General features: G+C 36.4%; 1 protein-coding gene across 1 annotated transcript in view; it reads left to right on the top strand.

The window, feature by feature from the left end:
• ADGRG7 (adhesion G protein-coupled receptor G7) overlaps positions 1-13,986 on the top strand; it is a 68,286-nt gene that overhangs the window by 49,073 nt on the left and 5,227 nt on the right. The window contains exons 12-15 of the mRNA XM_006729584.3: positions 2,183-2,529; positions 3,208-3,298; positions 6,982-7,137; positions 9,391-9,547. Coding sequence (XP_006729647.2) covers positions 2,183-2,529; positions 3,208-3,298; positions 6,982-7,137; positions 9,391-9,547 — 751 coding nt within the window. The remainder of the gene's footprint in view (positions 1-2,182; positions 2,530-3,207; positions 3,299-6,981; positions 7,138-9,390; positions 9,548-13,986) is intronic.

Here is a 13,986-nt window from a genome sequence, read left to right as displayed (position 1 = left end):
TTCAAAGAGCACTTTGTTCTATACCCAGAAATTACATCTTCAAATGAAGGAACAGTGTCCAAGCATGTTTTATATTAACTGGCTCATTCAGAACATTTTGACCATTTGACTGTCAGCAAGAATTTCCTAAAGTATGGTCCTTGGGACACTAGTTCCTTGGGAGGTACTCCATGGAAAAAGGGTTATGAAACGTCTTACAGAAAAGACACATGAAATTTTGTTGAGTGTAAGTCTTTCAGAGAGATAGTAATCATCAGTCTGCTCAAAATATCTTTAGTAACAGCAACAGGCCATGAAAGAAATTTTAAATATTTTTACTTAATTTAAAATGTGTATGGGAACCTTACTCTTTAAATGTAACGTAAGCTAAATATTATACCATTTTGTTTTAAACTTATAAAAGTCGTTTAAAATTATATTTGACCTATTGTTTTAAAATCCATACTTGATTTTTTTTCAATAAATCTGTGGTTTATTTGGATATTCCTTCTTTTTTTTATTATTATGTTATGTTAATCAGCATACATTACGTCATTAGTTTTTGATGTAGTGTTCCATGATTCATTGTTTGCGTATAACACCCAGTGCTCCATTCAGTACGTGCCCTCTTTAATACCCTTCACCATGCTAACCCATCCCCCCACCTCCCTCCCCTCTAGAACCCTCAGTTTGTTTCACAGAGTCCATAGTCTCTCATGGTTCATCTCCCCCTCCGATTTCCCCCCCTTCATTCTTCCCCTCCTGCTATCTTCTTCTTCTTCTTTTTTTTTTTTTTTACCATATAATGTATTATTTGTTTCAGAGGTACAGGTCTGTGATTCAACAGTCTTACACAATTCACAGTGCTCACCATAGCACATACCCTCCCCAATGTCTATCACCCAGCCACCCCATCCCTCTCACCCCCCACCAATCCAGCAACCCTCAGTTTGTGTCCTGAGATTAAGAATTCCTCATATCAGTGAGGTCATATGATACATGATTTTTTTATATAAAAAAGATGAGCCCCAATGAGTCCAACTCTATCCACCCTCTGATTGCAGGCTCACAGGAGACCGTAAGAGAGATCATACTTGATTTTTTTTGTATAAAATACTTTTTAAAATGCAAGAGACTTTTTCTTTACCTTTGAACAGGGATTCATCTACTAATGTGCAATAGTTTCTTATTGTGAAATTTAAAAAAATCCATTTAGAGCCTTTCTATAGATAGCCTTTGTATATGTTTGCAAATCTAGAGTAGAACCTATTGTCTATTGTGGTAGAAGAGACTGCCCTGAAAGTTAGTGGCTTAAAACATTAATTTCTTTTCTCTCACGATTCTCTGGGCTCAGCTGTATGGGTCTTCTATTGGTCTCTCTTAGGGTCTCCTGTGAGGCTGCAGTCAGATGGGGTAGAGTTGGACTCGTTGGGGCTCATCTGAGATGCTGGGACAGCTGGGTCTTTCTCCGACTCCGTATAGTCCCAGAGCATTCCTATGTGGTTTCTTCAGCAGGTTAGCTAAACGTTTTACCTGGTGGCTCAGAACTCCCAGGAGAACCAAAGGGAAAGCTTATTATGACTTTTATGGGCAAAGTGCCTTTATGGGATCCTTCCTCCATAAAAAAAGATTTAAAAACTGTGTTTTACAACAGTATTGGTATAAAGGTGGATATATTAATATCATATGCTCATATTTGTACTTTGACCTATAAAAGTTCATTCTTTTCCCTTCTGGTTTTAAAAGGAATTAAAACTTTGCTGCAGGCCATAAAAGTATCATTGGCCCTAAGCACTGCTTTATCTGCTGAATAAGCTGGCCCTAGCTGCCAGGCCTTCTGGTGCATTTCATTAGTTAGATAGAGTCACAGGTTGGCCCCAGGAGGGGACTACACAAGGTATGGATACCAGAAAGTAGCATTCGGTGGGGGTCATCTCTGAAGAATAGCTGTCACCTTTGATTACAACACAGTTTCAAGGAAGGATGTATCAACCTGTTTTCTCTAACTCACCCCTTTGTGGAAATGCAACGACAGCGTGCTCTTCTGGTGTATTTGGGAAGGTAGACTTACCAGCTGGCCCACTGGGCCATGGGCTGGATTTCCATTGGGTAATAATATTTCTTTGTTCACTCGCAATTTCACTAGAGTTTATTTCCTGCGGCTGTTTTGATTATTTAATTATATTTACTTCTGTGTTTTCAGGAACGTCAGAAAAACTTCAGTAACCTGGGTGTTGGTCTGTCTGTGCACATCAATGTTGATTTTTAACCTCCTCTTTGTGTTTGGAATTGAAAACTCCAATAAGAACTTAAAGAAAAGTGAGAGCAGCACCGGGAAGCCTGACTCTGGTAGAAATGAAATGCTCATGCAAGACACTGTTGACATCGGGAATCCCACATGCACTGTGGTTGCTGCCCTGTTGCACTATTTCCTGTTAGTGACATTTACCTGGACTGGACTCAGTGCTGCCCAGCTCTATTTCCTTCTCATTAGGACCATGAGGCCTCTTCCTCAACATTTCATTCTGTTCGTCTCTTTAATCGGATGGGGTAAGTGTCTGCCTTTCCACTTACTCAGAAATTTAATTTTGTTGAAATAACTTAATTTCAAGAACCTAACGGTACAAGGCCTTCAGGTGGGGGAGATGGAAATCCAGCAGTCACTGGAAATGCGCCTTCGGCCTGGGTGCTCACACTCCTGGGAAGGAGGCAGATGTGATCAGTTCTAGTCACGTCCCGAGCTCACCTCAAGATGTTAATTTCCTTTAACATCTCTATTAGTTTCATTTGAAATTTAGACCACACATGATTAACTTCCTAGCTACTTTAAAAGAAATGTTTTGAGAACATCAAGAGCGACTCTAGGAAAAATAATTTGAAAAATTTATTGGGTTCCAGCAAAGAATTGTGTGAGTGATATCTAAATTTAAATTTATTCAAGGGAAAGAGGAATTAGGCCATTTAAGAATGGAAATTGTGGTGAGAGTTACAAAGAAATCAGAAATGTGTAAGATTAGTAGTAGGTAGAGCCAACAATAAAAGAGGCAAGCCGTTACCAAAAAATGATGTCCTCTATTGACCCACATCTGTAGATCATTTGGTATGTTGTCTACAGTAGAAGAACAGTACAGTCTTGAAAAGGGCCAGACGTGTAATTCATTCATTTTCTGTTATAATTAATTCCAGTCTTGAGTAAATTATTAATTCAGTGCCTCTCTTTTACCACAGGAGTCCCGGCTGTAGTGGTGCTTGTGACAGTGGGAATTATTTTTTCTCAGAGTGGTTCACAATGGGAGTTAAACTACCGACAAGAAGAAATGTGAGTTTATATTTTTTAAAAAATGTCCATTTATTTGATATAAGACTGTAACTGTTCAGTGATCTTGAGTCCAAGTGTCACCGTATATATGCATCTCACTTTGTAAGTATCATAAGCGGGTATTTCAAATTCTCAAACAACACATTATATTTTAAATATAGTGACATGAAAGTTGCCTATAATAAATCCTTTTGTAAATCAAGTTATTACCTTCTAAATTTATAATCTAAACTTTGTTAGATTTGTCTCCTTTTATTGAGCCTAAAAATCGTAGGACACAATATGTGTGCTCCTTAGTAACCCCTTATCTTAGTTTTCTTATGTAGGAAACAGGAGTAACAATGACAGTAATACCCATTCTGAGGTGAGGGGTCAAGAAAGTAGGAAGATGTTTTATATTTGAAGAGCATTATCTGTGTTTATGACCAGTTTTATATTGATATGATTAGAATGAATATTTTATGATGACTTATCACACATAGAGAGTTCTCCCTGAGATTATAGTATGAATAGTTGTTACTAATGGAAATACCTGACTGTGGTGTTTGTTTTTTCTGTGAGCTGGGAGAGAAGAATTTTGAGCCGAAGGACACCTGGGTGGCTCAGTGGGTTAAGCATCTGACTTTGGCTCAGGTCTTCATCTCGGAGTCCCGGGATCGAGCCCCACATTGGGCTCCCTGCTCAGCGAGGAGTCTGTTTCTCCCTTTCCCTCTGCTCCTTCCCTCTGCTCTCTCTTTCTCTCTCCTTCTCTCTCAAATAAATAAATAAATAATCTTAAAAAAAAAAAAGAAATCTGAGCTGAACTCTTTATGTGTATTTTTTTTTTAAGATTTTATTTATTTGTCAGAGAGAGAGAGAGAGAGAGCGTGTGCACAAGCTGGGGGAGGGGCAGTCAGAGGAAAAGCAGGCTCTCAGCTGAGCAAGGAGCCTGATGCAGGACTCGATCCCAGAACCCTGGGATCATCACCTGAGCCGAAGGCAGTGTTAACCGACTGAGCCACCCAGGTGCCCCTTTACGTGTATTTCTGCTACCAAATGGCAACTGTTCTATAATTTATCCTGCCCTCTCCTTTTATAATTCAACCATTCTCACCCCCAGATTCCACCTTGAGTCCAAAAGCAACTAAAACAAAACAAAACAAAACTCTTGGAAATGTATCAATACAGCCAAGGGAAGGGTGCATACCTATGTCCAAGGCTGACAATGCCCAACTGTAGAATAGAAGGCTATCTGCCTGGCTTGATTTTAGGAGCCAAATACTCCAGGTACTATTTTTTCTGTTTAATTAGGGTTAAATATCTTTTAATGAACTTAAACAATTTAATTCCACAATTACAGATCAGGGGTAAGATGCAACTATCTCACAGGAGAGGCAATTCACTTCAAATTGCATCACTGATTTCCTACCCTAACCTTGGGACAGGGCTAGATGTGCTCCTGTAAAAGCCTTCAGGAGAAAGAAGTCGACCATCTTAAATATATTCACACTGAGCTATGAAGAATAGAGAGCAGATTCTTTCCTGAGTACACTGTTAAATGTTAGGGAAGACATGAGGCGATAATAGGAGAAGCTTCTAGAGATTTGAAAGTACTTCTCAGGAGGATTTCAGTAAATTCTCAGCCAAGTGCCCTCTTATTTCTTCTGTGTAGGAGATGGCAGAATGGAGAATGACAGGAGGGTTGTCCTCCAGTTACAGATGAAAGGAGAGCCAGAGGTCCTGAAGATAAACTCGCTTGCTCTCACCATTTTATTTAAGGATAGACCTATTCTTAGGTTTGTTGATTAGAATTCTTAATTCTGTCAGTGGATTGTAGGCACTACTTTTTGCTTTTTATTTCATTACAGAGACTTGAACATCATCCCAATTTCCTTCTAGGTCATTCAGATTAGAAATATGATTTCTAATAATTTAAATTATAACAACATTCCAATGCAAGACAATTTAGAAATCCTTTGACATGTATAATAATGGTGCTTTACCTGCAGGGGAAAGAAAACATACATTAATTCAATGCCAAATATGTGCCAGGGCTCCTCACATCATTTTGTTAATACCCAGATGCCCACCTGATACCGGCACTTGGGTGTCTAATGGGACATCTAGTGGTCTTCCCTCCCAAACCTGCTCTTCTTATCTTCCCCATCTCAATTAATGGTAATTCTGTCCTTCTAGGTACTCAGGCCAAAGAATCTGGAATCAACCTTAATCCTCCTACATCTCACATCCAACCTAGAAATAAATCCATTGCTTTACTTTTATATATATCTGGAATCAGACTATTTCCCAACATCTCTTCTCATCCAAGCCACCAGATTATTGTAATAGACTCCTAGCTGATTTCCTACTTTTGCATGTGCTCTTCTATTATCCCTGCATCTAGCAAGATTAATACTTCCAAAACTCAAGATAGACAAATAATCCAATTAAATAATGGGCAGAAGACATGAATAGACATTTTTCCAAAGAAGACATCCAGATGGTGAATAGACACTTGAAAAGATGCTCACCATCACTCATCATCAGGGAAATACAAATCAAAACTACAATGAGATATCGCCTCACACCTGTCAGAATAGTTAAAACCAAAAGCACAAGAAACAACAAGTGTTGGCAAGGATGCAGAGAAGAAGGAACCCTCTTGCATTGTTGGCGGGAATGCAAATTGGAGCAATCACTGTGGAAAACAGTATGGAGGTCTTTAGGGTTTTCTATATATATAGCATCATGTCACAAAGAAGAAATTTTGGGGCTTTTTTTGTTGTTCACTGCTAATATCTGATATCTAGAACTAGATATCACATAGCATGTAGCCCATAAATACTTATTAAATAAATGGATTCATTCTTGCCACAATGCCAGGAAGTGATTACTATACCTCACAGATGAGGAAAAAAACAAAAACAAAAACACCACCATAACCATTTGCAACAATAACAACAACAAAAACCTCAAAACGGATGCAGTGAGGTTAAATAACTATTAAAATATTAAAAAAATATATTTTAAACATCAAACTTTTAGAATATCCATTAATAAGTGACTATGTAAATAACTCTATTACAAAATAATGGAGTACTATGCAGCTATAAAAAAATAATGACAGTCTTTATAATCTCATCTGAAGTGATCTCCAAGATATGTTGTTAAGTAAGTTATAGAGGTACCACATGTTATTATTTGTTTAAAAATCAGAAAAAAACTATATTTGCTGACAAATGCATAACCTAAATCTGGAAGAATACACAAGAAACATTGATTAGCACCAGAGACTAACCTAGGTGACTAAGGATAGTTGTAGGAACAGTTGTCTCTCTATGATGACTTGTACCTTTAAAATTTTGAGCCACCTAGATGTGCTTCATGTTCAAAAATGAACTAAAAGAATAACTTGCCTAAAGTCAGACCCCTAGTAAATGATAGAGTGACTTTTTAATTTGGGACTGCCTGATTTAAAAGCTGTTTCCTTTCCACTAGCCCATACATCAAGAAATATGGCAGAACTAACGTCTTTCATTTTTTTTTCTAGGGGTTGAATTCTTGAAAGTCATTTCAAATATGCAAAGGGATGTTGGCTTTTAGCAATTCTCTCAGTAAAGTGAATGTCAGTAATGTTAATAGCATAGAGAAGCAGTATGTATAACATTTTTAATCTACTAAAATCATTTTTTTTCTTCCCATAGCTGCTGGCTAGCAGTTTCAGGAAACGGTGGTCTTATATCAAGCCCGTTGTTGTGGTCATTCATGATACCTATCACCATTATCCTCATCAACAATATTGTTATATTTATTATCATTATAGTCAAAGTGATATGGAAGACTAACCAGAATCTGACAAGGTAAGATTACCCGTTAGTGGGATGCTTCCAGGCATGACTCATGTAATACATAATACAGCACCGCAATACATCCACAGAGCCTAGAAGAGTTTTCAGACTTCTGGGACAATGGCAAGGAGATGTGGTTTGCAGGGCAATTTTCTTTTAAACTTTGTCTCAGAAAGTAAATCTTCTCCTCATCTTCCAACAATATGGAACTGCGTTACATAACACACTTTCATGCTGTATGAGCCCAACTAAAAACGAAACACAAAGACTTCAAAAAAAGAAAATTTCTCTCCCAACCCCAAATATTCAAGAAATCAGATATGAATCATTAAAGAAATGAGAAGATTGTGAGGAGATGCTAGTAACTGTATTTCATTTTACAAACTAGTAGCTGCAGGCTATATTTTACATGTGTTTCTTGAATCTGATAGTGGCTTTAAGTTTTTTTTTTTTTTAAAGATTTTATTTATTTTTTAGAGAGCGAGCGAGAGAGAAACAGCATGAGAGGGGCGAGGGTCAGAGGGAGAAGCAGGCTCCCCGCTGAGCCGGGAGCCTGATGTGGGACTCGATCCCAGGACCCTGGGATCATGACCTGAGCCGAAGGCAGATGCTTAACCATCTGAGCCACCCAGGCGCCCGTGGCTTTAAGTTTTTAAAATTAGTTTAAAACATATAAAAATTGGGAGATTTCACTTAAAAATTATATTTTCTCTTGAAAAAATTGGAACATCTGGCAACATTGCATCCACATTTCCTGCAGGTGGACATGTGCACTCTGGTTTATCAGTTCCCACGTGTGCCGCTTCTCTCCTTACTATGACCTTCCTAACCTCAATAAGCATTTTCACTGTTGTCCCTGTAAACAAAAAAGCTTTCAGTTGGAGAGGTAAAGGATAGAAACTATTAAACAGATATACTCTCCTTAACCTCACCTCCAACATCACAATTGGTTAGAAAACAGTGCTAAGGAGGCCATGAATCCAGGTTAAATTTTACAAGACTGTGTTTATCCCCAGTATATCTATTATGAGCACATCTGTGAGCTTTGTTGGTCACCAAATGGATCCATTTGGTATGAACAGACGGGTGAAAACAACCGTCATTAGTGGGAATATCATCTTTAATATGTGCTTTACCGATCAAGAGTAAGTATCATCTTTCCTATATGAATGATAATCCATACTGAGGGGAAATGCAGGGGAAAAGTCTATCATTGATAATCATTCAAACCTTTGTTTTATTAGCAATGCAGAAACATTTTGGTAAAATTTTCTTAGCCTAATTGCAGAGTAGGTTATATTTCCTCTATACGAAACAGTATCAATCTGGCCACAGACAGCGACAATTTTGTATATCTAGATTTTGGCTGACAGCTCATGGTTCTTAAATTAGCTTAGTCACAGTGAAAAGCACGTTACAATTTCATTGTTTAACAAATTATCTTTCATGTATCAGTTAGCTTTTGCAGCATAACAAACCACCCCAGAACTTATTGGCTTAGAGTGACAAATATTTATTATTTGTCATAAGTTTGAGTGTTGGTCAGGTACTTGTTCTGGTCTTCTTGAAAATGGATGGATGATCTAAGATGACTTATTTTTGTGCCTGGTGGTGGGTGGGTGGTTGGTTTTGAGTGGGAGCTGCTCAGTTGGGAAAGCTAAACTCTATTCTGTGTAGTCACTCATCATCAATTAGGCCAGTCCAGGCTTCTCAATATAGTGGTGTCAGGGTTCCAAAGAACAATAAAAAAAAGGCCAGCAAAATGCTTTCAAGCTTCTGCTTATGGAATAATTGCTTACATCCCACTGGTAAGTCATATGGCTGAGTTCAGAGTCCTTCATTTTTACATTTTAATAACCTTTCATTCCCATATCACCCTACATTGTGGGAAGGTCCCAGATGCCCAGAAAAGGAATTTCTCACTGGCTGATCCACAAAATAATCACCAAGATAAAATTCCTTTCCAAAGAAAACATTGATTTTGTGTGTGTGTGTGTGTGTGTGGTACTTGCCTGCAGTAGTAGATAAAGGAGTTTATTCCTAAGTTTTAGGCAAGTTTCACTGTATTCCTTAATGAAGCTTGCTAAATCAGATTTTACCCAGATATAGGTCTAACATGGTTTTCCACCTAATGCATAATATTGTTAAATAGTATATATGGGCACCTGAATATGTATTCTCAATTAGAGGGTAACAATGATATTAATAAGTAAAATGGTATTAAGAAATAAAACCATGTTTTCTTTCTTGCTTTCTCTTACCTAGCACAAAAAAGGTTTCATTCCTAAAGAAGATTCTTAGTACATTATCTATCACAGTTGTTTTTGGAGTAACCTGGATTCTGGCATACTTTATGCTAATTGGTAATGATGACATCAGGATTATCTTCAACTACATGTTCTGCCTTTTCAACACTACTCAGGTATGGTGTGGATTAGTCTGAAGGTAGCAGATCATGCAGTGGTGGGGATGATATCACCCTGGACTAAACTAAAGGTGACCTTGAAAGTCATTGCTTAGTTACCTTTAGGAGACTCTATTTTCAATACATTTTGAAGGAAGAGGAAAGAAAGCTCCTTATGACTTACCTACTATGTCCTTTCCTGGGCACAGTTCATAGAATATAATTGCAGTACGGTTAGACCATGTTAATCCCTGTTCTCTTAGCAGAAGAGATTTTGTCCAGCAACTGGCTTGGCAAACACCTCCTGATTCCTTTTCTCCCATGTAATAGGTTCACGACCCCTCCTCACCAGGATTGATATGGTTGATATGGTTGATATGGACAATGTTACAGTTACTACTGGAGCTTAGACCACAGTGGAGTTGGCTGAATTTTTTCTTTCTCTTCCTTTTTAAAATTTCTATCCTTACCAATATTTTTGTCTGGTTCTCTCCATTGCTGAAAGAGGAGTATTAAGATCTCCAACTGTGATTGTGAATTTGTTTATTTTCCCTATAATTCTGTCAATTTTTGCTTCACACATTTTGAAGTTCTGCTATTAGATGAATATACATTTATGATTGTGATGTCTTCTGAGTAAATTAACTATTTATCCTTTGGAAATGTCCCTCTTTAACTTTTATAGTACTCTTTGTCATGAAGTCTATTTATCTGATCTCTAGCCTTCTTGTGTATATTGGTTGAATGGTATGTATTTTTTAATCCATTCACTTTCAACCTATCTGTGCTTTTACATTTAAAGTATGTATCTTGTATGTAACAAGTAGATACATACATTTAAAGTATGTATCTTGTACATAGCAAATAAAAGGGTAAGATCTTTTATTCATTCTGACAATCTCTGTCTTTTAATCAGTGTTTAGTCCATTTAGAGCTGATGTAATTATTAATATGGGTGAATTTATATCTACCATTTTACTATTTGTTTTCTGTTGCCATTCCAGTTCTTTATTCCTCTGTTTACTTTCATTTTTGAAGGATATTATCCTTGAATATGGAATAATGGGTTGATAGATTTTTTTTCCCTTTTAGTATTATGAAGTCATTTCACAAACTTGCTCCAGTTTCTAATGAGACATCCTCAGTGTTTCATATTCTTCCCCCCACCCCCATATGTACTGCATTATTTCTTTTGGTTGCTTTCAGGAACTTCTCTTTATCTTTGATTTTTAGCATTTTCACCAAGATATGCCCAGATATTATTTTCTTTGCATTTATTCAGCTTGGAATTACTGAGCTCCCAGAATCTGTTTATTTATATCTTTCACCAAATTTGAGGAATTTTTTATCTTTATGTTTTCAAATAGTTTTTCTATCCTGTTCTTTTACTTTTCTCGTTTTTGGGGGATTTAATTATATGTATGTTGGACCATTTGATATTGTTCCACAGGTCCCTGAGCTGTTTATTCTTTCTCATTCCTTCTTCTTGCTATTCATCAGATTCTTTCTCATTCCTTCTTCTTGCTATTCATCACATTCATCTTAGTGATCCATCTTCAAGGACATTGATTTTACCTTTAATCATTTCCAGTCTGCTGTTTACTCTCTAGTGATTTTTATTTCAGATATCGTACTTTTTTTAGTTTCAGAGTTTTTTCCTTTTTTTTTTAAAGATTTTATTTATTTATTTGACAGAGAGAGAGAGACAGCAAGAGCAGGAACACAAGCAGGGGGAGTGGGAGAGGGAGAAGCAGGCTTCCTGCCAAGCAGGGAGCCTGATGTGGGAATCGATCCCAGGACCCTGGGATCATGACCCGAGCTGAAGGCAGACACTTAACGACTGAGCCACCCAGGCACCCTCAGAGTTTTTTTCTTATCATTTTTCAGAGATTTTATTTTGCTGATATTTCCTATCTTGGGGTTTGTTATGAGTACATTTTCTTTTACCACCCTACGCATATCATAGTAACACTTTAAAATCCTTATCTGCTAACTCTAGTAATTTTGGTTGTTTCCTGGACATTGTAGATAATACATGTAGCAACTCTTCATCCTGTATTATTCCTACCAAGAATGGAGTTAGCATATAATTAACTTAGCTGGACTAAAACTGAAAACTATCTCCTCTAGGGAGGACAACACTGGAAACCTCTGTTTAGTCTTTTTAGCCTCAGACAGGCTTCTTAGAGTTTACTCCATGCATTTATAGTTCAGAGGTCAATTAGAGATTTGGGCAGAATTGATAAACAGAATCTGGACCTGCCGCTCTCTGTTTCCTCCTGGATAGTCTGAATATTCTTCCTTATTTTTCAGATTCTGTAGTTGCCCTAAACCCTGTCTTCCAGTTCTTCAACCTAGTAAGACTGCCTATTTAAACTCCAGGTTTAGTCACCCTGTGTGGGCTGATCAGACTGTGCCTTCTGGCTAAAAGATATTAAAAACAAAACAAAACAGGAATCCTACCCAGTTACAGTTCCCTTTTTCCCAACTGTAGATTCTCCTTGCAGTTTCAGACTGCTTTGGTTGTCCTTCAGTATCTTCAGGTAGGTTTTAAAAACTGTTTCGTCCAGAGTTACAGTTGCTATCTGCAAGAGGGTTGATTTGAAGAGCAGAACCTTATGAAGTTGTTTTTATAACGTAATTATACATAAGACTGAAGGTGTTTTTATTCCTTGAGTCTTATCTCAAGATATTTAATTATAAATCTTTAAAAAATATTCCATTCATATTTTGTTTTAAAATTGGCAATGAAGATTTATATTCTTTTTCTTTTTTGTAACCCATTCTATTAATATATTGGGGGCATCTACTCTAAGAAGCAGAACATTTAGACTAAGGATTATAGTCACCTTCTAATTTTTATCATGGCAAAAATAGTGACATGAATGAACAAAAATGTTAGATTAAAAATGAAGATAATTCTGTTTGACCTTAGAGGATTTTTGTTTGTGTATATGCATGGAGAATGTCAAACTCTAAGATAAAACAAATATGCATTATTGAAAGACTTATCTTGAAATCGGAATTTCTCTCTGTGCTTAACTCTGTGCCTCCTCTCATAGTGAACAATGGCTTTTACTCTGATGAAAAATACTACAAAGACTTTTCCCTCTGTATATGGAGTCTTACTGTTTGTCTTTATACAATTTAATGCTGTATTATCATGTTCCTAGAAATTTATGGATATCGTATATTTCTGGTGCATTGTATCTTTCATCATTATAACAAGTCAGTCTCGGTTCCATTTTGTCTTAAATCTGATTTTCCATATATTAATGTAGCAACTTCTAATTTGTTTTTCTTTGATCTTATCTATTTATACAGTTTTTTTTTTATCTTTAAGCTTTCTGTGGCACTTTGATTTTGACTTACCTCATTTTAGATCCCATATATTTAGATTTGTGTTTTTTAATTTTTTATTTATTTTTTAATTTTAATTTTAATTTTTAAGATTTTATTTATTTATTTGAGAGAGAGACAGAGAGACAGAGACAGAGAGAGCACAAGCAGGGGGAGAGGCAGAGGAAGGGGAAGAAGCAGATTCCCTGCTGAGCTGGGAGCCCAACATGGGGCTCCATCCCAGGACCTGGAGATCATGACCTGAGCTGAAGGGAGATGCTTAACCATCTGAGCCACCCAGGTGCCCCTCGATTTGTGTTTTTTTAAATCATTTTCTCATTGTTTTTCCATTTTATTAAAAAAGTTAACCTCTTAGCTATTTAGCTGAATGTTAGCCATCAAAACTAATATGTTTGATCTTATTCTGTCATCTTATTCTTTTTTCACATCAATTCATTTCTTCCTAAGTTTTATATATATTGTGCTACAAAAATTATGCATTCTTTTACTTAGCCTTCTTTAATTATTGGGACATTTTCATTCTGTTAATTATTATCTTTGTTTATTAAACATTATTACAGCTTTGTAAGATACAATTTTCAATTTCCAGAATAAAACAATATATATTGACTCCTCCCTTTTTGAGGTAAAAACATTAACACAGTGTAGCTGCTTCCAGTCTCTTGGTTTAGTGGTACAACTTAAAATTTACTCCGCAGTTATTGTTGTTAAATTAGAGTGTCTACATTATTTTCTTTCAAGAGATATTTATAATATTTGGATTATATTTGATAATTATCTCAATTGCATTTTCTTTTCTTTAAAAAATTCTTTTTATTGAAGTATAGTTAACATAACTACAATTTCTTATGCTTAAATAGTCTCAATGCCTTTTGCTAGTCCTTTTATACTGAAATATCCAGTTATTTTGACTTTTTAATCTTAATGAATCTCTCATTAGTATATTTTTGAGTAATTGTTTCATAGGTAGCTGGTAAATATATATATTTTTTAATTTTATTATGTTATGTTAGTCACCATACAATACATCATTGGTTTTTGATGTGGTGATCCATGATCCATTGTTTTCGTATAACACCCAGTGCTCCATGCAGTAC

Source organism: Leptonychotes weddellii, chromosome 1 (genome assembly GCF_054177405.1).
Source record: "Leptonychotes weddellii isolate Sample4059 chromosome 1, ASM5417740v2, whole genome shotgun sequence".
Classification (NCBI taxonomy): domain Eukaryota; kingdom Metazoa; phylum Chordata; class Mammalia; order Carnivora; family Phocidae; genus Leptonychotes; species Leptonychotes weddellii.
This window is presented reverse-complemented; position numbering and strand designations above follow the sequence as displayed.